This window comes from Heteronotia binoei, chromosome 14 (assembly GCF_032191835.1).
Source record: "Heteronotia binoei isolate CCM8104 ecotype False Entrance Well chromosome 14, APGP_CSIRO_Hbin_v1, whole genome shotgun sequence".
NCBI lineage: Eukaryota > Metazoa > Chordata > Lepidosauria > Squamata > Gekkonidae > Heteronotia > Heteronotia binoei.
This window is the reverse complement of record NC_083236.1, coordinates 18,918,391-18,945,995: the sequence shown is the minus strand read 5'-3', so window position 1 is coordinate 18,945,995 and position 27,605 is coordinate 18,918,391. Positions and strand designations below refer to the sequence as shown.

The following is a 27,605-nucleotide window of genomic DNA, read 5'->3' as shown; positions in this document are numbered from 1 at the left end:
TTTCTTTCAAATCAATTCTTTTTGAGGATTTCATAATCAGCCGTTACTTGGACCCTGCTTGGCTACTTTACATGTGGTCCAATATCCCCTGCCCTAGCTTACTAGCAAACAGGGAGACTATTTTGTCATTGTTGCTCTTCAGGGCTAAATCATAGGCGGACAATCCTTTGGCATTCTTCATTTTAATATTTGCGTTACATCTGTGGAAAGAGACTAATGGTTACTATAGCTCTATGAAAACTGTTCCATGAAGAATCAGGAATTGAAAACATTCGACAGCTCTTGCAAAACGAGGCTTTTTCCAGCCATTGCCCAGCTTACCCTAGCAATGCTTCTGTGCAACTCAGTCCCTCCAGTCCCAGCAAGACGGCTTCATGAAGAGCTGTGTTGTTTAACCTGTTGAAGGATGGGCAGGAGAGTGAACAAAGTCAGTTGCTAATCGCTAAGAACCATTTATTTATGCCATTTTTAGTCCACCTTTCACACTGTTTAGTTTAGTCTATTTGATTTATATCCCACCTTCCCCAGCAAAGCAAGCTCAGGGCGGCTCACAATGCACAATAAAGTCACAATAAAACAATTAAATTAAAACAGTTTAAACCATTTGGTGACCAGGTGGATTACACAGAATGAGTCAATACAATCAACAAGATGGAACGTTCAGTAAATAATGCAATAGGCATTGGGTTGCAGAACCAACCAGAAATCCAAAAGGCAAGAGAAGCAAAGCATGTTAACATGACACATTAAATGATGCAAAACAACACAACAGGATCAAATTGACAGCAGATTATACACAACAGTACAGGCCACAATCCCCAGTGATTATCCAAGTAACTTTGTGAAGCCTTTTTGTACAGTGCAACCCTATTGCTTGCGTAGAAAAGCCCTCTTGAATAATTCAGTTTTGCATAATTTGTGGAAAACCAGGAGAGTGGGAGCTTTCCTGACCTGCTCAGGCAGGTCATTCCAAGGTGGGACCCGCAACCGAGAAGGCACGCGCACGGGCAATAGTTGATTTTGCCCATTTGCAGGTTGGCACCTGTAGAAGCAAAGTTGTCATGGTGGAGCACAGGGGGAGAGACAGTCTCGCTGATGTGTAGGTCCAAGGCAGTGACAAGCTTTGTAAGTGATAGCCAATAGTTTAAACCATGTTACAAAACACTAAAGCAGCAGGAGCCAACTTTTCCAAGAGCTGCAACTAGACACCTGTTTTTGTTCCCCTCTCCTCACTCCTCTCTTCCTCTTAAATATGTTAATAAAAAAAAACCCCATGGTGGTTCCACTGATGCAAGCCTCCTAAGTTTAGGGCACAACGACCTCACTTGAAGACTCCTGCTTTTAAGGGCATGGAAAGGTTGCGTCACTGACCTTCGCTGTTCAGGGATGCGACCTTGTGAGATGCTCTTGCTCTTTTCGATCCTGGTAATTGTTACTGAAGTACAAAGCAGGTAATGGAGAGAGTGACAGTAGAACTGAAGGAAGAAGTGGAGGCGTGCTATGCAAGCCAAGGCCACAGGATGCTTCAGAAGCAAAAAGGGCTACTGGCATCAAGCCTTATGACTTTGCCAAATAAAAGGAAAAAAGCCTGCACCTGGGAATGCTTTTCACATCTGTGGTTGCAAAATACCCTAATTAAATGGCCAGTTTTGAAAATCTACACGCTGCTTCCCTTGAGAAGCTTCCTGTGGGGGTCAGTGCTGGACTGAAGTTACAGTGGATACAGATGCATGGACTTTTGGGGAAGGGGACTGGTTCATTTCTAGCAGAAGCTGGATTGGTAGAGCACTGACAGGCCAAGCTTTGTGTCAGTCGCAAAGGTGCCACCCACCCTTTGCTGTTGGGTGCTGAGGCAGCCACCACCAAAATGATATCATGCAGCTGTGCTACGGCGGGGAGGGGTGGAGGGTGGCGGCATCTGTGAGGTGGCAACCCAAGCACAATGGCTTGGCCTCACCCAAGGGTTGCTAATTACCAGGGCTGCGGCCAAAATGGAAAAGGAGCACCCCATGAAACACTTAAAAAGGTAAAGGAAGTCCCCTGTGCAAGCACCAGTCGTTTCTGACTCTGGGGCGACGTCGCATCACAACATTTTCACAGCAGACTTTTTATGGGGTGGTTTGCCATTGCCTTCCCCAGTCATCTCCACTTTCCCCCCAGCAAGCTGGGTGCTCATTTTACAGACTTTGGAAGGATGGAACTTAGTACCAAACTAACTGAAGAGGGGCTCTGCAAATGGTTTCCGTACCTGAATTGCTGAGGATGTTGATACGTAGCTTCTGAGCTCATTTGAGGCCCAGGGGCGTTTCTCCTCCATTACAAAGGCAGGAAGAAAAGCTGCCCTGGGCATTGCCACCCGTGGATGGAAAATAAATGTAAACCCTGACTGGAAAGAATCAACCTCCGATGGATGACTTACGGTCCTGACTGATGATCAATAACTGCGCCTTTCTGCACAAGAACAGGGATGACTTCACGGTGCTTGTTCAGGACAGCCAACGTTAAAACAGCTTGGTCATGATCATTGGTGCAGTTTGGATCTGCTCCCTGAAGGCATAAAAAATAATAATAATAATCAAGCTTCGCCCCCTGCCTTCTTTCAGTGCATTACAGAGCATTTATTTAAAGATACAAGAACTTGTGGGCATTCGATGAAATCGCTGAGCGGTTGGGTTAAAACGGATAAAAGGAAGTACTTCTTCACCCAAAGGGTGATTAACATGTGGAATTCACTGCCACAGGAGGTGGTGGCGGCCACAAGCATAGCCAGCTTCAAGAGGGGATTGGATAAAAATATGGAGCAGAGGTCCATCAGTGGCTATTAGCCACAGTGTGTGTGTATATATATGTGTGTGTGTGTGTATGTATATATATATAATTTTTTTGGCCACTGTGTGACAGAGTGTTGGACTGGATGGGCCATTGGCCTGATTCAACATGGCTTCTCTTATGTTCTTATGATGGGTCTTCCCACTCATTTGACATGCTACCTGGTGTGCCGTGCTGACTCTGAAGAAGGCTGCCCTCTGCTAAAAGGGCAGGGTCATGTCTCCAGGTGGAAGCCCGTATCCCTTCAACTGTGAAGAGAGGATTCTCACTCAGCATCAGCTGGTAGCACCAGCAGCAGCCTTTCCTCTGCAGGGTAGGACTGGGCCACAGTTCAACATGCTGTGAACCAGTCAAAGGTAGACTCTTGCACTGCTCAGAAGTTTCAATTTGCAGCATGTTGTCTGGCTGGTACAAGGATCACATCCTGCCAGTTCTAAAATAACTTTATTGGCTACCTAGTTACTTCCAGGCAGAATTCAAGGTGTTGGTTACTACCTGTAACTCTCTGCACCAATCTGGGTCCAGGGTTCCAAAAAGGCTGTTACCTGGCTCCCCCATAAGCACTGCCCAAGACCCTACAGTGAAGCTTACATAGAGAATGGCCAGTGGAGGATGTAACTAGCTACTGAGAGAATGCTGGGTGGTAGCAGGGGAGACAGTGACAGGCAAAGGTCAAGGTGGGTTGCATAAGGTATGTGTGCTTTAAGCAAGAAGGGCCTGGGCAGGTCTCATGCACTGCACCATACCCTGAACAGTAGACTATGCAGCCCAGAAAGGCAGCCTTGTGAGCTGAGTAACCAACAGTGACTGCAAGGCAAGAGGCAAGTTGAGAGACAGAGTTGAAAGGCCGCTAACAGAATGAGACTGACCAGTAGAAGGTGGATGTTTGACACTGTCAAGAGTAGCAGACAAGGACTTCCAAACACCCACACAACCTACTGAAATAAATGTGCCCCCTTTCTTTTTGGTTGTCAAATTGCAGCTGACCTACGTGACCTTTGAGGGTTTTCAAGGCAATATATGTTTGGACGGGGTTTGTCATTGCCTGCCTCTGCGTAGCACCCCTGTTATTCCTTGGAGGTCTCCCGTCCAAATACTAGCTTCAGAGCTTTGACAAGATTGGACTTATACAGGTCAGAACTGACTTATGGTAAGACTGATTAACTACAGTGTTTGTGCGTGTGCATGTGAGTGTGAGAGAGGAGGCACAACAAGAACCCCTGGTTTGTATAATGTCTTCCAAGAAAGTAAAAAAAGGAAAAGGTAGTCCCCTGTGCAAGCACCGGTTGTTTCCGACTCTGGGATGCTGCTGCTTTCACAGCGTTTTCACGGCAGGCTTTTTATGGGGTGGTTTGCCATTGCCTTCCCCAGTCATTTACGCTTTCCCCCCAGCAAACTCTTACAAATATTAAATTCTTATATTAATTAGAGTTTGTTCAAAGAATAACTTTTTAAAAAAATTCCCCACCAGCTAACCCTGGCTTTTGTTATTAAACTTAGTAGAGACTCCAGGCAAAACCATGGCTTCACTCTGGATAACAGATTTGCATTCGTTTTCTGCTAATCAGTCTGAATATAAGTCAGAACATTACACAATAAAAATCTTGGGCAGCAACGTCATTTTTGCTGTGTTAACTTCCTCAAAGAAAGATAGTTTTAGGGTAGACCTGGTGACAGCTCATTATTTGAGTGTTCTGCATCTGTAATATTGAAGATATTGGATTTATATCCTGCCCTCCACTCCAAAGAGTCTCAGAGCGGCTCACAATCTCCTTTACCTTCCTCCCCCACAACAGACACCCTGTGAGGTAGATGAAGATATTGGATTTATATCCCGCCCTCCACTCCGAAGAGTCTCAGAGCGGCTCACAATCTCCTTCACCTTCCTCCCCCACAACAGACACCCTGTGAGGTAGATGAAGATATTGGATTTATATCCCACCCTCCACTCCGAAGAGTCTCAGAGCGGCTCACAATCTCCTTTCCCTCCCTCCCCCACAACAGACACCCTGTGAGATGGATGAAGATATTGGATTTATATCCCGCCCTCTACTGAGTCTCAGAGCGGCTCACAATCTCCTTTCCCTTCCTCCCCCACAACAGGCACCCTGTGAGGTAGATGAAGATATTGGATTTATATCCCACCCTCCACTCCGAAGAGTCTCAGAGCGGCTCACAATCTCCTTTCCCTCCCTCCCCCACAACAGACACCCTGTGAGATGGATGAAGATATTGGATTTATATCCCGCCCTCTACTGAGTCTCAGAGCGGCTCACAATCTCCTTTCCCTCCCTCCCCCACAACAGACACCCTGTGAGGTAGATGAAGATATTGGATTTATATCCCGCCCTCTACTGAGTCTCAGAGCGGCTCACAATCTCCTTTCCCTTCCTCCCCCACAACAGGCACCCTGTGAGGTGGGTGGGGCTGGAGAGGGCTCTCACAGCAGCTGCCCTTTCAAGGACAACCTCTGCCAGAGCTATGGCTGACCCAAGGCCATTCCAGCAGGTGGAAGTGGAGGAGTGGGGAATCAAACCCGGTTCTCCCAGATAAGAGTCCGCACACTTAACCACTACACCAAACTGGCTATGTCATCTAAAACGATGACATAAAACAATGACATAAAATTGCTATGTCATCTAAAACGAGATTTGGCTTATATACATAACTTCTTGTAGTTGTGCCCTTATTCATTACTGCAAGCGGATAACATCTAGCGGTTCTAAAGAAAAGATAAACGGTAGTGAAGGCAGGTAGTGGTGTGGCGCACTGACCGGGATAGCGCAATCTCTTCAGATCTTAGAAGCTAGGCACGGTCAACCTGTGGTTAGTATTTGGATGGGAGACCTCAAAGGACGTTCAGGATCACTATGCAGAGGCAGACAATTGCAAACAAGTACCGTTTTCGCACACAGCTTACCTCGCAGTCACAATCCTGTTCCCTCCGCAGCGTCCGGTCGGATTTCCCACCATCTGCGGCGGTGTTACAGGAAGTGCCGCGGCTTTTGCATAGCAAAGGTAAACTGGGTTTTAGTGGTTTACGTTTGATATGCAAAAGCTGTGGCACTTCCTGTAACTCCAACACAGATGGTGGGAAATCCGACCGGATGCTGCGGAGGGAACAGGATTGTGACTGCGAGGTAAGCTGTGTGCGAAAACGGTATACCTGAATATCTCTTGCCTTGAAGGCCCCAACAGGGGTCGCTGTAAGACAGTCATGACTTGAGGGCAGAAAAGAAAAGGTGAAAGCGGGCCAGCCTTGACTGGTTTCCCTACATAAAGTATGGGAAGCTGATAGCACACCAGTTACTTTTAGTATTGCTTTGGCACAAATATATATAGCTCTTATCCATTCTATAAAATGTGAATCAAAACCAAATGTTTCCAAACATTTGATTGCTGTTCCAACAACGCGGCTGCCAGCAATTGCTTCCTCTTTATGTATTCTAGACTGGTCCTCAAAATCTTTGAGGTTAGCTGTCCTTTTTGGTACAAAGCTTGCTCAACCACAAGAATATATTTTTTTGTCCCTGAACACAGTGCTCTCCGGGGAACGTGTGGAGAAAGGCGGTCCCGCAGATAGACAGGCCCCTGACCATAGAGGGCTTTAAAGGTCAATACCAACACCTTGAAACGGACTTGGAACACAATTGTCATGTATGTGGACTCAAGGGAAAACTTTGGGTGTTCCTGCCGTTGGAGCCATATGGACTGAGCTTGGGGACTAGGGAACAAAGGGCTGCAGGATCCAAATCTCTGCAGCCCTAGACCAATCACAAGCCCCACCGGTTTGAATGACCCAATAATGTGCTTGTGCTGGAGCCCAGAGATGTATATAAGTTGGGCTCGTTGGCCCCCGCCCCAGTCTTGTAGCCTTAAACTATGCCACGTCTATTAAAAAGCTTGTTTGCTATCACTCAACTGACGACTCCTCCGTGCATAGAACCCGCTATATAATACTCTTGAGGGTCTGTAGGCTTTCAGGAACCTATGTAGTGTTGGGATGGTGACTCCTGCCAAGTGGAGAGTGAAATCTGGTGGCCAAAGTCAATATGAAGAAGTTATCCTAAATTAGTTCTAAGAGTACTCAGTGCGTGACATCATCGAGAGCAGCCCTTGGACCTTCACTGAAACTATTATCATACTTTACCTGGGAAACCCATTCAGACACAGGACTCACTTCAGGAAGAGCTATCTGCCTAGAGGGCCTCTTTGTGCTTGTGCCTTTCACTGAGGCAATCAATTTCCTTGAACGTGAATGGAACCAAGAACTTTAGGTCAGCAATGCAGGCATCTTTATGGCATACACCGATTACATTGTTTAATTTTTCCCCTTGGACAATCACTAAGTGTAGGATTCAGAATAATTCATCGTACACAGACACATTTTGGAACACCGCTCTACCTCATCAATCAGTTGCTCCACCAGAAAAGGCTGACCCTCGCCTTCTGGACCAACTTCCTTCAGCAGCTGCCTGGATTCACTCTATTGAGATAGCAATAACGAATTACGTGCCATTATACGCCAGTGGTCAAATGGTTTTTATGAACTCAACCAAGCAAAATGGATATCCAACCCTCACACGTTTACGAAAAACAGCTGCCTTTTAAAAACCGTGAACAGCTGAAAAGAAGCCAAGTTGCCAGTTAAGCATTGTCCTCTCGCAGAACAAACTCTGGAAGCCTCATTAAATTCAATTTGTCAGAATAGAGATCATGAGCCAATTAAGACACGATTGAGGTACTCTGGAGGAAACATTCACATTGGCAAGCCTCGGATTCAGCAGGAGCTCACAGGAGCACAGCTCCTGAACCTTTCTGAGAGTTCCACCTCCTCCTTCCCACTTTGTCCACTGAATAGTAGGTGCAGCTGCATAACAACCCCTGGATGAGTTCTACCACCTATTTTTCTACAAAACGACCCCTGCACATTGGTATAGTCTTCAGTATGGCTCAGCTGGGTTTGTTACTTCCCTCTTCCTATCCTGGGAATACCCATAGATAGCTGGAATGAAGGAGCAGAAGTATTCAGATAGTGTCCTGAAAAAGGTTTCTCAGTGGCCTCTGAATTCCCTAGCATGCTAGTCCCTTTTTTGGAAAGCCAATAAACTTCCCTTTTTACAAGGGATACATGGCTGGACTATTTCCCCCTCACTCTGTGTCTCTTGAGTGTGACTTCACTGGTGGCTGGGCTTGCTTAAATGTGGGCTTTGTACTCAAAACCAAAATCTATGTAATACCTTTAAGTAGGACCAGCCAAATTGGCACAAGACAAAACTGTTCAAGCCAGGGTAAGGAGGTTACCATCCACCTTGATGCCACCTCAAGCTGAAGATTCAGAAGTGGCAACAGCTTCTAAATTACTTGTTACATTTTGCAAGAAATTCAATGAACTTCACTTAGTACTTACTTTGCTTTTCTACAAGTTGCCAATAAATTTAAAGTTTTGGATAACTTATTTTTATTCCAAATGATCCTCTCATTCAGGAAGGGTAAATTAAGTCTGATCTGCAATTAATCCAAGAAAACTGATCCAGTTTGGACCACGCTCCTAAACTGGAGGGCTCTGGACCTCTTTGTTGTTATGACCTGAAGGGTTTTAACCTTTTGGTTTACTTGATGTCATTAGGGAGTTGCTGTGTCCCAGATACCACTGACCTTATTATACTCCTGCTGGTGTATGTAGCCTGCCTCCTGCTCCCTCTAAAGCATGTGTATAATTTATGACGGTGGCAATGGAGGGTGGGGGGGAACAGTCTAGCAATCTCAAAGGCTTCCAAGATACTGTTTCAAGAACTTGTGCATACCCAACGGAAAAACAGAAGGGCCTAGAGTTAGTGAAGGGAGGCCTAGAGATTTGAAAGTACTGTCAGGCTATCTGTATAGCAGTCAAATAATCATCACTGGGTTAACAAAATCTACCAGTTAAAAAATTAAAGACAAGAACAAGAAATGCTAACTGAACAAGACCAGTAAGTGGATAAGGTCAGCAGCCTGACCAACTTACTCAAAGCCAGTCCTACCGTCTTCAGTAGAGCTTATGCATAGGATGTGCGTGCACAGGATTACAAACAGGCCAAAACCCAAGAAAGGTACAGAAGATGACAGACTAGTAAAGGGGGGGGGGGAAGATTAAGAGAGCAATCCTAAGCAGGTGTATTTAAAACAAACTGTTCAGTGGGGCATACTCCCAAGAAAGCATTTGCACGATTGCATCTCTTCTCTGCCTCCATCTAGTCTACTCCCCCTGTGCTGGGGGCTATTTTTGCTTTGAATGGCTAGTTTCACAATTTGATATCTTGTTTTGATGATTTTAACAGCTTTTTTTAAAAAAACCTGTGAGCCATGGAGAAGCAGCATATAACTCCTGTAGACAAATACTGCAGGAAGTTACTGTCCCTTCTGCCAATGGAGACAGCAACATGCCCTTGCCCACACAGAGAACTCCACCCCCACCCTCACACACCTGAAAATAAAACCAGGGTCACTGTGAACTTTTAATGATCAGGGGCACAGGCTCCATCAAGCTGCCCCCCCCCATTATAAACAGACAAATACTGCTAAGTACTATTGTTATTAAGAACAGCTTTTTAAAGGTATTTCATTTTCATCCTGCCTTTTTTCTAAGGATCTCCCCTTTTTTGGTAAAGCAAGAGTATGAGTGAAGGTCTCCCTGGTTGCTATGCAGGTATGCACACACACATATCCCCCAAACAGTAACCAGAGTTGCATCTGGTAAAAGAGAACCAAATAATGTGACAGTGTTGCAGGTGAAGGACACTGAGCCATCGGCACAAGGCGAGGCTCCTTACACAGAGTATTATTTACGTTTTATTTTTAAGAAATCTAGTTGAGAGAGCATTCTTAAGCATATTAGGTCCCATTTTACAGCCAAGGGGTCACTGAGGCTGAAAGAGATAAAACTTGCCCATGGGTCAGTCAGAAAAGTGTGTGCAGAACCGATTAAACTTTACAACACATTCTCAGCCCTGCCCATTTAAGTAAGGAAACTGGACTATCTTATGCAGTAGCCAGCCTCACTGATGGCAGTGGGGCTACAGAAAACAGCATGGATATTGGTGTGTCAGAATGGGGTCAAAAACACAGTTGCGTTTACGGTAACCATGTGTATCTTCAGGTGGGTAGCTGTGTTGGACTGAAGCAAAAGAACAACGTTTGAATCCAGCGGCACTTTTAAGACTGACGAAAGTTTTATTCAAGGTATAAGCTTTCATGTGCATGCACACTTCTTCAGATACAAAACTTCTTCAGTCATTACATATAGGTGGAGAGAGGGTGGGGTGGAGGGTTAGTTGCCAGGAAGGGCTAATTAATGTTTGCTATATTACTGATTTTTCTGGGGAAAATACAATTTTTGAACAACCTTCCAAAGAATACCGTCTTAGCCACCATGGATGTGCAATCTCTGTATACCAGCATCCCACACCAAGATGGATTACAAGGAATATAATTTCTGACAAAAACACAGCTGATTTAGTCACCAAACTGCGCCATTTTGTTCTCACCCATAACCACTTCGGAGCTGGTGATGAATTGTTCCTACAGATCAGTGGTACAGCCATGGGCATCCGCATGGCCCCACAATCTTTATGGCTGACTTGGCGCAATGCTTCCTAGACTCCCACCCACTCATATATCTACACCAAAGGATAAATTGACACAAATTTAGCCACCCTGAGCCCGCTTTGGTGGGGTAGGGCGGGATATAAATCGAACAAAAAAACAAAATAAAAAAACAAAAAAAACAAATTTGACATCAGGAATTACAAAACTGAGAAACCTATAGAAATTACAAAACAGGAATTACAAAACTGAGAAACCTGTAAGAACACTTCGACCCAGGACATTCAATGGGTGACCTCAAAGTAGCTGTTTTACTGCAAAGGAACTTCAAGAACACAACGGAAAGGGAAATTGCTGAATCACAAACTTGGAACAAACACCTTCCTAGGACTGAACATGGAATTGGTTTCTTATCTCATTACATATGCTAAACCCATTCTCATCAAGTATTCCACTGTGTTTCTCTTTGTACTATTCTAACTTTGTACTATTTTGCGTGCTTAACCACTGCCTACCAGCTATATGTAGCACTGCTCGCTGTACCCCATTTCATCGTCTGACAAAGTGAGCACGTGCATGAAAGCTAACATTCTAAATAAAACTTTGTTGGTCTTAAAGGTGGCAGTGGACTCCATCTTTGTTCTATTGCTTCAGACCAAACATGGCTGCCCACTTGGATCTGAATCAGAAATAGTATAGCATGTGCATGTAACTTGGCCCTGAGTGTAAAGCCTTAGAGTGGAATTTTAACATGCTCCACAGTATTTTAATGCAGACATAGAACTCACAAGTGACCATGAAGAACATCACCAAACTATGAACTCATGAAAAGGAGAAAAAGAAATGCAGCAGAACTAAGAGGCCAAAGCATATACTCAGTTTTAAGAGAGCAATAGCATGAATAGAAACAATACTATTTTCTAGAAATTTTTCTTCCTCAAGTAGTGCTTTGTAAAAAAACAGATTCCTTTTAAAGTAATCTGTTTGTGGCATCATAATGGCTAATGCTCTAGCATCCTTCCTACACAAATGACACATTTGAATTAAAAGCAGATACATACAGAAAGTCTGTGTTCCTTTTCTAGACATTTCCATGTTCTGGCCGTTCTTTGGATTTTCTCTCTGGGACTCAAGATTCTCTGACTCTCTTCACTTGCTAAAACAGAAAACAAAACATTAGAATGCAAGTGATATCCATGACAAATTATGGCTATGGTACAGAGAAAGAATTTGGGTTTTAAATGCTTTCAGTTGCTGCTTAATGTTTTTGGAGTTAGTCTGTGTTCTAGAATTTTCTGTGTTTTTTTATACAGGAGTGAACACACAAAGCTGCCTGATACTGATTTAGACCTTTGGTCCATCAAAATCAGTACTGCCTATTTAGACTGCCAGTGGCTTTCCAGAGTCTCAGGCAGAGGTCTTTCACATCACCTATCGGCTGGTCTTTTTAACTGGAGTTGGTGGGAGGACTGAACCTGGGACCTTCTGCATGCTGAGCAAGATGCTGTGCCACTGAGCCACAGCCCCTCCTCCAAAAAAATGTTTTAATTATGTATATTGTACACATAAAGCTACCTTATATTGAATCAGACCATTGGTCCATCAAGGTCAGTATTATCGATTGGCAGCAGCTCTCCAGTGTTTCAAGCACAGGTCTTTCACATCACCTACTATCTGATTCTTTTAACTGGAGATACAGGAGATGGAACCTTGGACTTTTTGCGTGCCAAGCAGATGTTCTACCACTGAGACACAGACATCTCCCAACACTATATCCTTAAGCTTTGTTTGTGACTTACTGATGATATATTGATCTTACTTTCTTATTAAGGAATGAGCTAGTTTTTGCACATGATTACATTGAAAAGAACCACTACTATACACTTTTCCAACAGCAAGTGCTCTTTCTCCCTCTTGTCACGATGCAACCTCATCCAGCCCCAGGGCTCCTGTGACCATATGCAGCCTTTGATTTGGAGTTCTTGGAGCTCTTCATGTCTCACCTGGGCTCTGCTTCAAAACACGGCTGTCAAGTGTTTTAAGTGGACCAGCTGGATTTGAGTCCAGCCGCACCTTAGAGGCCTACAGGATTTTCAGGGTCTAAGCTTTTGAGAGTCAAAGCTTTCTTGTGAACATCAGCTTTTAAGTACAAAAGCTGCAATCTCTTGCAATGAATCACCCAGAATACACAGATACTCACCCAAGATTGCTTTCCTTCCATGTAATTCATTTGTATCTCCTTTGTGGGAACTCCGACTATGATAATCAAATGTTGCTGGTTTATAGGTCAGAGTATCCTGAAGAATCACAAATAGCAGACAATAAAGATAACCAGATTTTAATTAAACGCTTATAATGTTTAATGTAATTTTATCCATTTGTATAATTCAACCCTGAACTATGTTGTTAGCCGCCCTGAGCCTGCTCCGGCGGGGAGGGCGGGATACAAATAAAATTTGTTGTTGTTGTTGTTGTTGTTGTTATAAAGCAATACTTTTTGTATCGCAGACATGGCAAAGATTCTCACTCAGAACAGTGTATTGGTTTCAAATTATTTATGGCTTAATTCTTCAATGAATAATAATAACTTCCAACTGAGGTGTCACACTCTTCCATTTCACACATTCATCACTCTCAAATCCTGTTTTCTCTTCCCAACTCAACTTTCATGACAACTTCTGTCTCTCATAGTCCTATGATCAAGGGTCGTTTTGTAGAAAAATAGGTGGTGGAGCTCATTAGCATAACACATTAGCATATGCCCTCCCCACCAGTCAAAAGTGACCTGATGCAAAAAAAGAGAGCCCTGGGTGAGCGAGGCCTGCTTGGGCTGGCTAAAGATCCAGCCAGCCCAACCAGGCATTGCTCACTTGGGGTTCTCCTGGGCCACCCCCCATACACACAGTCAAAAGGCCAGCAAGCCACCTGCCACCCAAAATCACATGAGTGAAGAAAGGGTAGTATGGACTTCTCCAGGGATTAATGAGTGCTGCTGGGGGTGTGGCAAAGCCCCTGGTGGCTGGCTGGCTGCCCGCTCTCCTAATCCAGGGATTGTTCTGCAGCTGCACCTACTATTCAATGGACAAGGTGGGGAGGAGGAGGGGGAACCCTCAGAAAGGTTCAGGAGCTGCGTTCCTATGAGCTCCTGCTGAATCTGAGGCCTGCCTATAATACTCTGACAATATTAGGTTTTGGCTCCCTATCTAGCCCCTAATATGCCCTCTAAAAGTATTCTACTTTTCTTCCCTAGAATCTTAAAGCCTTTCACAACACTATATGAGATTCTAATCAGAAGACTGCTTCTCAGACTGACCAACCACAGCTGACTGTTAACTGCTGTCAATCTGCTGAGAATCAACTGCTGACTGACTTCTCTCTCTACCCTCCACCCAGACTTCTTAGCTCCACCCATACTCTCTCGGTCACCAACCAATCACCTCGCTCACTCATTCCCCCTCTTTCACCCCCCCCTTTTTCTACTGCAACTTACCAACAATTAAAGGAACACACATATATAAATTAAAATCATTACAGCTTCCCTTTTCCTTTTCATGTTCTTTGGATAAATATTAGTAAGCTTGAGCAATTGCGAGTTTTCTTGGCCCTTCTACAAAAATGGAAACCTTTCTCTTGGTAACGAGAATAAGAACTTGACACTGTAACTGTATCCTGTGTCACTCTCACATTTTAGTAGGCACTTGCCCTCCAAGGTCTCAGGTGGAGGCTTTTTACATCACCTATGACTTGTTCCTTCTGGGACCTTCTGCCCCATGAATGTATGTACTTATGTCTGAAATTAAATCATATTCACGTTGTTTTGTAATGAACATTTTTGATTAAGTAAATTGTTGATTATTCAGGCTCTTGATTTAATTGACCATAAGAAACTAAATGGTAGAACCCTCTGTGTAAACCATATGGCACACAAATGATTTCCCAACTCTAGTTTCTTGATTTCAAGCTATAAACCTGTTTCATCCCAACTTATTCCTTTCCTGTCTAGCAGGTTATAAAGTAACTCTGGATAGGAGTGCACTGTCAAACTTCCACACAAACCTTATTTACAGCAAGCGCATAATTTAGTCGGAGACTGACTTGATATTCATTCTCATGGACAGTTGCAGATATAAGCTGTAGGAGAAAAGGAAGTGGTTACCATTTCTTCATGAAAAAGAAAGGATAATTGTTATCACGCTGCCATTCTTCATCATTAGGCCTTGTTTCCTCTGACTTTTACGCATCAGTTTCAGAATTAACCATACATTTCACAGGAACAAAGCCAGACCCAGAAAAGCTCCCTGTTTCAATCATCTTCCTACCTTTCCCATCTGAGGCTCTCCAATTAAAGTTCTAAACTCCACATTGTTCTGTGCATAGCTTCTGAGGTGTTCACACACATGATCTAGTTGCTTCCTCCAGTAGCCTAAGAAGAGATTGTACCAAGAGAACAGATTACCTCAGGCATAGCCATCATATGGTCCTGTTGTCCTAGCCGCTTGCTAACACAGGCATGTCTACATAGCTAAGCTAGTGTCCTACGCACTTCCTGAAGAAAGAGGAGAGGCAAAATGCTACTACTTTAAGTCAGATAACCGTAGCCATACTTCCAGACCCCATGGCAACTGCCAGCACTCACTAATCATGGTGCAGAATGCTGACCACACCCCTCATCAGCCACAAATGGAAAGGGATACAGGACTCATGTGACACTAGAAAGTCTCTCTAACATCATCCATAACACAGACAAGACAAAATCTAGTGGTCACAAATACAGCACAGCACTGACAACAGCATGGACCAATGTGACCTGTGCAGTAGGTGTCCTACAGCTTACACCACAGAGATCCCTACAGATGGGGGCATGAATGCCATTTGGCCCCACTTAAACTCCACTTTCTTTTTTGACAAGGAAAAACAGTAGGACAGAAGGACAGGTGTACCAAGTGCAACAGACAGCAACCTCTATGGCTCACATGGTAGAGAACGTGCTTGGCTTTCCTGGGAAAAAAGCTTCTGTCAGAGGAACAACACAAGAGACAGAGAAGGGAGACACTAGGACAAGCAATAAGGAAAGAGAAGGGAGACACTGGGACAAGCAATAAGGAAAGAGACGGGAGACACTGGGACAAGCAATAAGGAAAGAGAAGGGAGACACTGGGACAAGCAATAAGGAAAGAGAAGGGAGACACTGGGACAAGCAATAAGGAAAGAGAAGGGAGACACTGGGACAAGCAATAAGGAAAGCCACAACTGCACACTTACAAAGGAGTAACTTTGATTTCCCCAGAGCATTGAGAGGAAAAACCACTTACATGGGATGCAGCAGATGAAGCCTGATGTGGAAGATTGTGAAATTAAGACAAAACTCACTTTCTGGAACAACTATGTCAATATTAACAGCACAAAACAGAGATGAGGCAGGATCATATGACACAGAGCAGCTTTTCAGTTGTCTAACCACATGTCCACAGGAGGGAAGAGAAGGACATGTCATTGGTCCTGGTCACAGAACCAGCCACATACAGCAGAACCTAAGGGCTGTAGATGAAGCTGTAGCCCCAGGCATCAATAGTCAAGACCAGACCAAAGAGATGCTATCTCAGCAGACACTTCTGTGGAATGCCCCCTATAACACACACTTGAGACAGCCCAGTGCCAGAATCAGTTGAGGGGGAATGGTGCAATTACATAGTTGAGCTCATTATCCAAATAGGCGGTGAGTGCCATAGGGATTCAATGAGGCTGATGCTGTCTGAATAATACTTTATTTGGTTTACCAAAAAAAGCATTGGGAGCTTTATTTTTTCCTGCCTCTCCAATGGCAAAACTATGTGCTGTGGTAGCACAGGGTGCAGCAGGTTGTAGCATGCTCCCCCCCCTCTCTCTCTGGTATAACTTATCTTGATAAGTTTGTTTGTATCATTTTATTCTTTCAAACTGCATAAATATGCCAAGAAGTACAATTTTATGATAAGGTATAAATGATGCATTTTATGTTGTTAAAGCATTCGAATAAATTTAGGTTTGACAAGGAAGCAAGTATCACACACACATGCATATTTATAGAGGAGAAAAACAGATCCCTCCCCCCTCCAATTTCCCCCAAAGCATCAAGATTTCTGGAAATTTGACATCTGAGCTCCACAGCAGGCATGGCTGGAACTGGAGGGGGATCCAAGAAGGAAGCAAAGCCAACGCTTATTCACCCTGCCTTCTGGAAGAAGTGGAGGAAGCAACATATTAAAGGATTCCTTCCTGCCCTTGGAGGACACAGAAAAAGAGAAGCACCAGCCCAATTTTAAGAAGGATTCATTTTAAGATAAAGAAATAATCGACTTTTCTGTTACCTCTTCCAGGACTGATGGCTGTGAGCAGAGGTTTGCGGTCACTCATCTTGCGCTGTTTTTCCTGTTGAGAGACCAGCTCACATTCTCTCTTCTCCAAGAATTTCCCAGATGGGTAGAATAAGCCAACTGTTTGGGTCCCTTGCTCTTTTCTCCTGAGTGGATCAGGTCTTGATGTGCGCAACAGAACAGTAGGTTGCCGCCAATTCTGTAAGCTATTATTCTGTTAAAACAGTACAAATTAGACATAAAAAATGACTTGTTTCCCTTTTCAGTTAAAATAATCCCTCCAGCTTATCCCTTTTTAAATAAAAATACTTTCCAAGCACACTCAGGTGGCTGGTTTAAAAATTCTATACTACTTTTTGATCCAAAATTTGTCATATATAATATTTTGGTAACCGTTACAAGCAGCCATGCCATTTGAAGCACTGCGGACTAAAATGTTCCCTAAGACACATCAGCTTAGCTTTATGCCATTTGAGGATATTGACCAGTCTCTCAAATGTGACAGCTCTTTGCCTATGCAAACTTACCTCAGAAATGACAAAGCCATCTCCAGCACTCAACAAGATATTGTCATCACAGCCCTGTCTGTAAAGAGGCTCAATATGAGCACCGCATGTGCCACAGTATCGTGCCCATGTATGGTTGCTTGCGCCACACTTGAAGCAAGCGAGATAGGGCGGAGGAGGACTCACCTGAGGAAGACAGACAATCAAACGGAACCACAAGGAAATGATCTAGAACACAGTTACAATCATTTCGCTATCATGTCGCTACACGGTGATCTCGTAGGGATTTCAAGGCAAGATATGTTTAGAGGTGGTTTGCCGTTTCCTACCTCTGTGTTGTGAGCCTGGTAATTCCTTGGAGGTCTCCCATCCAAAGATTAGCCGGGGCCAACTCTGCTTAGCTTCCAAGATCTAATGCGATCAGGCCAGCCTGGGCTATCCAGGTCATGGTCTGTGACAAATATGCCACTTTAAAAATACACTATTATAAAATCCTAATGCTACTGAAGTCGGATGTGACAGCACAGAAAAGCACATAAAGTTGTCTAATACTCTCAAGCTTGCCTCACGCTACAGCCTAGGACAGTACTTCCTGACTAGGCTGGCAACAGCTACCCCAAGTCTCCAGGCAAGGGTATTTTTCTTTTCCACTCTTCAACCTGTGGTTCTTTTAAATGGAGATGCCAAGGGCTGACCTGGGACCTTGTGCATGCCAACTATGCAATCCATCTCTGTGTGTACAGATCCTCCCTTTCCCCAGTAAAAAGCTACGTATGCTTCCAGGTGCGCAAAGCAGGAGCTATCAAAAGACAGGCTATTCAAAGGCCATCACAATTCTTGATTATTTGAATTTAAGGCTTTACTGTTTTTTCCTCGCTAACATGAAGAATCCCACTGACAAACATAGTTTCAGTGTGATAATGGCAACCTTTAATTGTAAAAGTTTTATAAACTGTGACAGTTGTCTCAAACACTGCTCAGAAAATGGATCAGACGAAGAAACAGAAATGCCAGCTGCGGTATGAATGTGAAGAGAATCTGTTCTCCAGCATTATGCTAAACAATGGCTACAACCAGGGCTTCTTCTGAATAGGAACGCACAAGAATGCAGTTTCAGTGGGCTTGGTGTCAAAGGGTGTGGCTTAATATGCAAATAAGTCCCTGCTGGGCTTTTTCTACAAAAAAGTCCTGTGTGAACCAGTGATGACGTCAGAGGGTGTGGTCTAATATGCAAGTGAGTCCCTGCTGGGCTTTTTCTACAAAAAAGTCCTGTGTGAACGAGTGATGACATCAGAGGGTGTGGTCTAATATGCAAATAAGTCCCTGCTGGGCTTTTTCTACAAAAAAGTCCAGTGTGAACGAGTGATGATGACAGAGGGTGTGGTCTAATATGCAAGTGAGTCCCTGCTGGGCTTTTTCTACAAAAAAGTCCTGTGTGAACGAGTGATGACACCAGAGGGTGTGGTCTAATATGCAAATAAGTCCCTGCTGGGCTTTTTCTACAAAAAAGTCCAGTGTGAACGAGTGATGATGACAGAGGGTGTGGTCTAATATGCAAGTGAGTTCCTGCTGGGCTTTTTCTACAAAAAAGTCCAGTGTGAACGAGTGATGATGACAGAGGGTGTGGTCTAATATGCAAGTGAGTTCCAGCTGGGCTTTTTCTACAAAAAAGTCCTGTGTGAACCAGTGATGATGTCAGAGGGTGTGGTCTAATATGCAAGTGAGTTCCAGCTGGGCTTTTTCTACAAAAAAGTCCTGTGTGAACCAGTGATGATGTCAGAGGGTGTGGTCTAATATGCAAGTGAGTCCCTGCTGGGCTTTTTCTACAAAAAAGTCCTGTGTGAACGAGTGATGACACCAGAGGGTGTGGTCTAATATGCAAATAAGTCCCTGCTGGGCTTTTTCTACAAAAAAGTCCAGTGTGAACGAGTGATGATGACAGAGGGTGTGGTCTAATATGCAAGTGAGTCCCTGCTGGGCTTTTTCTACAAAAAAGTCCAGTGTGAACGAGTGATGATGACAGAGGGTGTGGTCTAATATGCAAGTGAGTTCCTGCTGGGCTTTTTCTACAAAAAAGTCCTGTGTGAACCAGTGATGACGTCAGAGGGTGTGGTCTAATATGCAAGTGAGTCCCAGCTGGGCTTTTTCTACAAAAAAGTCCTGTGTGAACCAGTGATGATGTCAGAGGGTGTGGTCTAATATGCAAGTGAGTTCCTGCTGGGCTTTTTCTACAAAAAAAAAAGCCCTGGCTACAATGCAAATGTGGGGGTTTCAAAGCTGGCTAGGCGCTACACTTGCATGAACAGCAGCCAGGCTCTGACTGTTCAATATTCTCAAGAATACTGAAGCAACGGAAGTCATGAGAGCAACACTACAGACTATCTTCTCTATTGTGCTCGCTCTGGCCCCACAACCTACCACTGCAGAAAGGGAAGGGTTCCCCCCTCCATCTTGCTGAGATGGTCAGTGAGCAGAGAGGCTGCCAGGGAGAGGCAAGGAAGAAGGGAAGGCTGAAGACTGGGGGCAGATAAATGTAGGTTGACTAGTGGGTGGGAAGGACAGAAAAGCAAGGAAAGGGTCTGTGGGGATTTTTCAGTTAAGGGAAAGAGGAAATAGAAGGAAAGGGGAATGAGATGTCCCCTGAAAATTCTTGAGGGTCCCCTGTTTATCTAACTCTAATTCTTGGCTTAATCTGACCCCTCAGGGGGGTTTTTTGACATAGTTTCTTTGACATAATTTGGATTATAAAACTGTGGGACAGACCACAATTACAGCAGGGTTTTTTTTTCAGATCAGTGACTTGGCAAACACACTACTGAGGAAATATAGTACTCTAAATGCAGAAAACAGCCTTTGAGTTTATAATGACCACTTAACAGCTGCTTGGTGGTTTAATCCATAAAATGTATTCTTCATTAGTAAATCTAGAAATTGCTTCTTTAAAGTTACATTAGAAAATGGAATAGGGACTTACAGATCAATATTGGTTTGGGGGTGGATTTGGAATCGTGCTGCACCTAAACATCTCTATGAGTTTAAAAGAACATTTATTTAATAGGTTTTCTTTCCCAATGGTATTTCACTCCAGATAGGTTGGCCATTGGTGCAGAAATGCAAGGGAACCAGTCTTGGCTAGGTAGCTCACTATGGCATATTTCCCACACATTTTTTGTCATATTCAAACATTCATTCATTTTGTCATGTTCAAACATTCATTGGAAAATTGATTCAGTTTGTTAAAGAAGTGCCAGGTTGTAACATACCTAACATTGCATCCAGAAGTTACTCTACTGGATTATTTCAAAGGCTGCATTGCTTTTGGGGAGCTTATTTATCACTCTGAAAAAGTTTTGAACATCTATTGCTGCTAAAACTGGCAATAGCAGCAAAATGGGGAAGAGATGGTGAATGGTTCCACTGTGTATTTAATATTGCGATATTAACTAAATTAAAATTATCAAGGGTTTCAGAGAAAGAATTTTTTATATTTAGATAAGTTTGAATGTTGTTTATAAAGTTTTTATTTATAAAAAGTTTATTGTTTATAAAGTTTTATTTATTTATTAGTTAAATTTATATCCTGTCCTTCCCATAACAGGCTCAGGGCAAGTAACATCAAAGTGCATAAACAATTAAAAAACAGCTAATATAATTAAAACAACTAAAAACCATTAAACAATTAAAAGACGGCAAAAAAGCACAACAGTTCAAAGCCCCGCCCCCCAATAAGCTGGACTGATGGTAACTGGAGTCACTTCAAACTCATATAATAAAGTTTGATGTAACTCGTTTTGATAAATCTAATGAAAATAAAGTAAAAGTACTTTTAGGATTTTGGTCTGTTGCATTGTTATAGTCTGCTTGTACTGCATTGTCTTTGGTGGAGCCAGTTTGGTGTGGTGGTTAAGTGCATGGACTCTTATCTGGGAGAACTGGGTTTGATTCCCCACTCCTCCACTTGCAGCTGCTGGAATGGCCTTGGGTCAGCCATGGCTCTGGCAGAGGTTGTCCTTGAAAGGGCAACTGCTGTGAGAGCCCTCTCAGTCCCAGCCACCTCACAGGGTGTCTTGTTGTGCAGGGAGAAGATATAGGGGATTGTAAGCCGTTCTGAGTCTCTGATTCAGAGAGAAGGGCAGGGTATAAATCTGCAATTCTTCTTCTTTCACTATGTTGTGTTTCACCTTGTAATCTACTTTATGCATTATGGTATGGCATGTCTGCACTGTTTTCCAGTTCTGCAATCTTAAACCCATTGCACTGTTTACTGGATATCTTATGCTGTCTGATTGAATTGTTTTCTATATTTTGTAACCCGTCTTCAGCAAGAAAGGCAGGCTATATATTATAAAATAAAATAAGATATACAAAATGGGAAATGGATCTATCAGTCAGCATCTCTGAGATATCTTCGTTTAAAAGTCACAAAGTCCTATCCTTCAGCTTGTATCTGAAGAAGTGTGCATGCGATTCTTATACCCAGAATTAAACTTCTTCGTCTTAAAGATGCCACTGGACTCAAACTTGGCTCTGCTGCCTGAGACCAACACAACTGTCCGCTTGGATCTATCTGAAGAAGTGTGCATGCACACAAAAGCTTATACTCAGAATTGAGCTTTATTGGTCTTAACGGTGCTGCTGGACTCGAACTTTGTTCAAAGACCTATTCTGTCCTTCTTTCAATGTAGAATAAAAGAAAACAGTACAGCACTTATTTCTAGATGGTACTAACTCCAGTGGAATTACCTAAAATTAAAGGGAGAGTCTCTAATATTTGCTGGAGATACAGTAAAAATGTGGATTTCCTTTCATATTTGCGGAACATCCAAATGTGAATATTGGTAAAATATACTTAAAATTGTACATGAATGTTGCTTATACAATTCCATGTGCTCCAGTAAAATTTTACTGAACCATAGGCAAAATAAGAGAGAGTAAAAAGTGTGCATAACTATTTGGTAAGGAATTTCATAATACCAGCTAGATTACTTTGTCTCAAGGTTATGCAGGGCTGTGCCTAGAGTATTCCTGATCCTGAAGGAAATCTGGCTGTCCAGCTTAAATGACACTCATGCAAAGCTTCTTGGAAGACTCAGCATACCTTTGCTCCACACCAGCCACAGAACTGAGCATCCTGGTCATTAGCCTGGCCGCACTTTGAACAGGATTTGGTTTTTCGCTGATGACTGGACCACGGTAAGGGCACTTTTCTACTAAAAGCAGGCTAAATACAAACAATAGTTACAATGAAAAAAAAAGAGAAACCATATCTTATCAAGAACCTTCCCCCTCCCCACATACACACACAAAAATCACATCTATCTCGACAAGACTGAATGAGCTCAGGTAGGATGGCCCAGGCTAGACTGATCTGGTCACATTTCAAAAACAAAGCAAGGTCAGCCCCGGTTAGCGTTTGGATGGGAGACCATCAAACTACTCCAGGAAAGCAATGGCAAACTACCTCTGTTAGTGTCTTGCCTTGAAAACACTAATGCTAGGATTGCCACAAACTGACTGTGATTTGACGGCACCTTACACACACACACACACACACACACACACACACACACACACAGATGCTGGTACAACACTTGGATTGAAGATCCCAGAAGGCAATCTTGAATCTGAGTCTCTGATAAAAACCATAGAACTATACCACCCTCACTATAGTTTAAGAAACTGAGCAAGATGAGCAGGAGGGTGGGTTTTTTCGTTTGTTTGTTTGTTAAGTCACAGCTGACTTATGGTGATCCTGCAGGGTTTTCAAGGCACGAGACATTCAGAGGTGGTTTATCATTGTCTGCCTCTATGTCACGACCCTGGTATTCCTCAGAGGTCTCCTATCCAAATACTAGCCAGGGCTGATCCTGCTTAGCTTCTCAGATCTGGCAAGATCAGGCTAGCATGAGCTACCCAGATCAGGAAAGAAGAAGAGATTGGATTTATACTCCACTTTCCCTCGGGAGTCTCAGAGCAGTTTACAATCTCCTTCTCCTTCCCCTAACAGACATCCTGTGAGGTAGGTAGAGCTGAGAGAGCTCTTTCAAGAACTGCTCTTGAGAGAGCAGCTCTGGGAGAACTTGTGACACATGCAGGTGCACATATTGGAGTGGGGAATCAACCCCCTGTTCTCCCAGATTAGAATCTGTGCTCCTAACCACTATACCAAATTGGCTCTGGAGGGTGGTAGGGACTCTCAAAGGTGACAGGTTCTATTGCATTTGCCATTGCTAATTGAAAAATAATTTCTAATTATTTCGTTTGTAAGTGCAAATTTCCATTGCTGCTAGGTGGCCTTGAATATGCTAGTCATGGGTATTCTCATTTATGCTTTCTTTTACTACCGTGTTTCAATAAACCACAACTAGTTTCACTGAAGCTACTGAGGAGTCTAAGCATCTCTTACTGGTGCAGCATCTTCTCAAATATCAGAGACCTATTTTCACCCTCTAACAGGGAATTAGAGAAGACCATACAAGGGAGTTCAAGTGAAATTACAATCCAGAATTCATTGTTTGTCAGGCTGGATGCCATGAGCCTTGCATTAACCCCTTCAGGTCTAATTCCATCATGCCAAATTAGATCTCTCATCTGAACAGTGAGGACTGAAAAGTGTATTGCTGGCCAGCTCTGTAGTATCAAAATGGGATATGCAATTCTCAGGTGACTGAAAAGGAGATTTTTAAGCAGCAGCCTACCGTTTGTGCTTCAGGAAGCTGGTTCTCACAGATGACACATTGCCTGGCATGAACTGGATTTCCTGATCCACACACCAAGCATATTATAGCCTTTAAAATACAGAGAAAGCATATTTCACAAAAAAACGGTAAAACAAGGATGCCAGCAAAGTAGAAGTGAGCAGTGATTCACAGAAGTTCATAGTTACCCCACCACAAATTTTGTTACTCTTTAAGGTGCTAGTGGACTCTTATATGAAGCTGCCTTATACTGAATCAGACCCTCGGTCCATCAAAGTCAGTATTGTCTACTCAGACTGGCAGCAGCTCTCCAGGGTCTCAAGCTGAGGTTTTTCACACCTCTTTGCCTGGACCCTTTTTTAGTTGGAGATGCTGGGGATTGAACCTGGGACCTTCTGCTTACCAAGCAGATGCTCTACCACTGAGCCACCATCCCTCCCCCATCCCTCCCCCATCCCTCTTGCTCTTTTCTACTGCTACAAACACGGCTACCCATCTTGATCTATCAGCAAAGCAGAAACATGCTACAGATCTACTGCTTTCTTTGCTGCAGCAGAGCAGTTTTTCTCACTCAGACAACCTTTTTCTTTATCGATGCTGGATATTTCCCTGTGCTGAGGTTCAGAAGCATTTAACAACAGGTCTGACAATCTTGATATAAGGCTACAGGACAGACTGTAGACGCAGCTTCTGGCTGCCAGTTCTGTGGCAACAAGCTTGCCACTTTTTTCAGGCCCTGATCACATAATTTTACAACAGCAGTTAACATGTATATGTTTCTAATTCTAACACATATAATTCAATCAATAAACAGCTGTTTCAAAAACATGCATTTAATTCCTCAGCCTCCTCTCTCCCTGTCCCTTCAACATCGTCCTGCCAACTTTAGTCTTCCTCTCCATGAAACAGTTTGGACAGTTAGCAGACACCAAAATGTATTCAAACTAATTTATGTGTTCAGGCTCATAACAAAAACAAAACAAGCACATTGAATGGCAGAAGGAAAAGAAAGGAGAGAGCAGGAACAACAATAAAACAGAATAAACATGGGACAAAAACAAATGCCAAACAGTCCTCAATGCTGTCTTGTATGGAAAAATATAGTCTTCACAACATTTCTTTAAACTGTGACTGCAGATCTAAAAATGTGTGGTACCAATTGAAAGAACAAAGTATTTAAATGCAGGAAACGACAAGATTCAGCAGGAGCAGAAATAAGAGAGCACTAGTGTGGTATAGGAATGGTCAGCCAGCAGAGACTTATGGGCACATTTTAAGAAGGATATAAACAAGCTGGAACAGGTGCAGAGAAGAGCAACAAAGATGGTGAGGGGCCTGGAGACCAAGTCCTACGAGGAAAGGTTGAAGGAGCTGGGTATGGTTAGCATGGAGAGAAGGTGGCTGAGAGGTGATATGATCACCATCTTCAAGTACTTGAAGGGCTGTCATATAGAGGATGCTACAGAATTGTTTTCTGTCGCCCCGGAAGGTAGGCCCAGAACCAATGGGTTGAAATTAAATAAGAGTTTCTGGCTCAACATTAGGAAGAACTTCCTGACAGTTAGAGTGGCTCCTCAGTGGAACTGGCTTCCTTGGGAGGTGGTGGGCTTGCTTTCCTTGGAGGTTTTTAAACAGAGGCTAGATGGCCATCTGACAGCAATGCTGATCCTGTGAACTTAGGGGGAGGTATTTGTGAATTTCTTGCATTGTGCAGGGGGTTGAACTAGATGACCCTGAGGGTCCTTTCCAATTCTATGCTTCTGATTCTATTCCACTTGTTTCTGGAATGTCATGGGGACCTTAAGATTTAAGATTCCACTTGACAGTTCTGTTGAGACCATGGTGGGAGCCTGGAATAAGAAGCTCCAGCCCCCCACTTTCACTTCTACCAATCCTGAGACACACCACAGCTCCTTGGTTTACTGGCTGACTTGAAGAGAGCAAGGGACACTTAAAATGGTGTTAGCAGAACACTGTGTCAGTTTATGGAACATTGTGATCTGGTCACCATGATGGATGTTGACAGGATCCTGGAATTTGTGAAGACTGTCAATTGTACTCTGGATCCTTGTCCTTCCTGACTGCTGAAATTATGTTAGGACATCAATGACTCTCTGATGTCCATCATAAATCAATCAGTAACAGAATATCTTTCCTTGGTCACTAAAACAGGTGGTCATCTGTTCACTACTTAAAAAACTGCTACAGAAGATTGATATAGCCTGTTATCACACACTTTCTAATTTGCCCTTCCTAAGCAAAATGTTAGAAAAATTGATAGCTGAAAAACTCCAGATCTTCATCTGTCTCATCTGTTCTATACCCCTTTCTGCTTGGCTTCAGGCAAAACTATGGGATGGAGACAATGCTGGTGGATTTAGTTGATGATCTGTTTGAATGTAGACAAGAGCCACGCCTCTTTGTTGCTCTTGCTGGACCATGCCATCTTGTTGAGGGGTTTGGATTTAGAAGTCGGGACTATGGAATGTATTTTGGATTGGTTTAAATTGTTCCTTAAGGGCAGGACTCAGAGGGCTGGAGACCAGCTGGCATCAGAGGAGGACCTGCCTCATGGGGTTCTTCAGGGCTCAGTCGTCTGTACCGTGTTATTCAATCTCTATATAAAGCACTTACAGGGAAATCATTCATGGATTTGGAGACTTGTCAATATACTGATGACATCCAGCACTATATTTCTCAATTCAAATCACCTGGTAATACTGGGGAGATCCTGAACCAGTGCTTTGCTGCTGGGGTTAAATGGCCGGGGGTGAACAGGTTGAAACTGAACCTTGACAAGACACAGGTAATGTTGGCTGAGAACAATGATAAGAAGTCTGCCATATTCTGTACTTCATGTTAAATATCTATGTAACTTTCTCTGCCAAAGGATGAGGGAATCCAGACATTTATTTAAATATTTATATCCCAGGCGGGTTGAGTAATTGCCTACGAAAGATAAAAGTCATAGAATTCCTGGAAGCACTTTGCTCCCAAATGCTGAAAAGGGACAAAGAAAAAAAAACAATAGTGCAGTGGGAAGAAAACGTTATTCAAAAATATTTATAACCCCTACGCATTTCTCATTAAGATGCCTCAGGGGGATCTGTGGTTTAGTGGGAGCATTGCTGCATTTATATTCCACAGATCCCCCCTGAGGAAGCTTAACATGAAACACAAAGGGGCTATAAATACTGAAAGATTAACATTCCCACTGGACCACTGTTTTTTCTTCATCTTTCTGCTCCAGCTGGTGTGTCCCTTCATTTCCTCCTCACCCAAATGCTGTGCCAGCAGAGGCATAAATGTTAATCTTACAATAGTGAACACGTGAAAAGACAAACCCATGTTTCCTGCTGCCTCACAGATCTCTTCCAGCAGCGCTTCAGCACTAAAAGCTGTTGTGGTTGCAGCTGCCCCCAAAGAGTGTGCCATTACTTTAGGTGCATCCTTTTGTTCATCTAGCTCCTGAAACTCTTTTGGCCACTGAGACCAAAAGAAAGGTCACAAACAAACTACAGTGTATTGAATATAGAAGGGTACAGCATGGCGAATGGCAAGGTTGTATCTCGTTTTTTTCCTTGGGATGTTGTTCTGTCTGAGTGCAGAAGGAGAAGAGCACCAGCTTTTGCCTC

The 27,605-nt window shown here is 43.4% G+C and overlaps 1 protein-coding gene across 1 annotated transcript in view; it reads right to left on the bottom strand.

Annotated features, from left to right (window-relative positions):
- The window catches only part of DZANK1 (double zinc ribbon and ankyrin repeat domains 1), a 45,861-nt gene continuing 18,256 nt past the window's right edge, over positions 1-27,605 (bottom strand). The window contains exons 9-20 of the mRNA XM_060253903.1: positions 23,971-24,060; positions 22,371-22,493; positions 17,294-17,458; positions 16,761-16,980; positions 14,733-14,836; positions 14,470-14,544; positions 12,614-12,710; positions 11,475-11,569; positions 7,235-7,315; positions 2,420-2,547; positions 322-396; positions 1-200 (exon numbers count right to left, since the gene is read on the bottom strand). Coding sequence (XP_060109886.1) covers positions 68-200; positions 322-396; positions 2,420-2,547; positions 7,235-7,315; positions 11,475-11,569; positions 12,614-12,710; positions 14,470-14,544; positions 14,733-14,836; positions 16,761-16,980; positions 17,294-17,458; positions 22,371-22,493; positions 23,971-24,060 — 1,386 coding nt within the window. The 3' untranslated portion in view covers positions 1-67. The remainder of the gene's footprint in view (positions 201-321; positions 397-2,419; positions 2,548-7,234; positions 7,316-11,474; positions 11,570-12,613; positions 12,711-14,469; positions 14,545-14,732; positions 14,837-16,760; positions 16,981-17,293; positions 17,459-22,370; positions 22,494-23,970; positions 24,061-27,605) is intronic.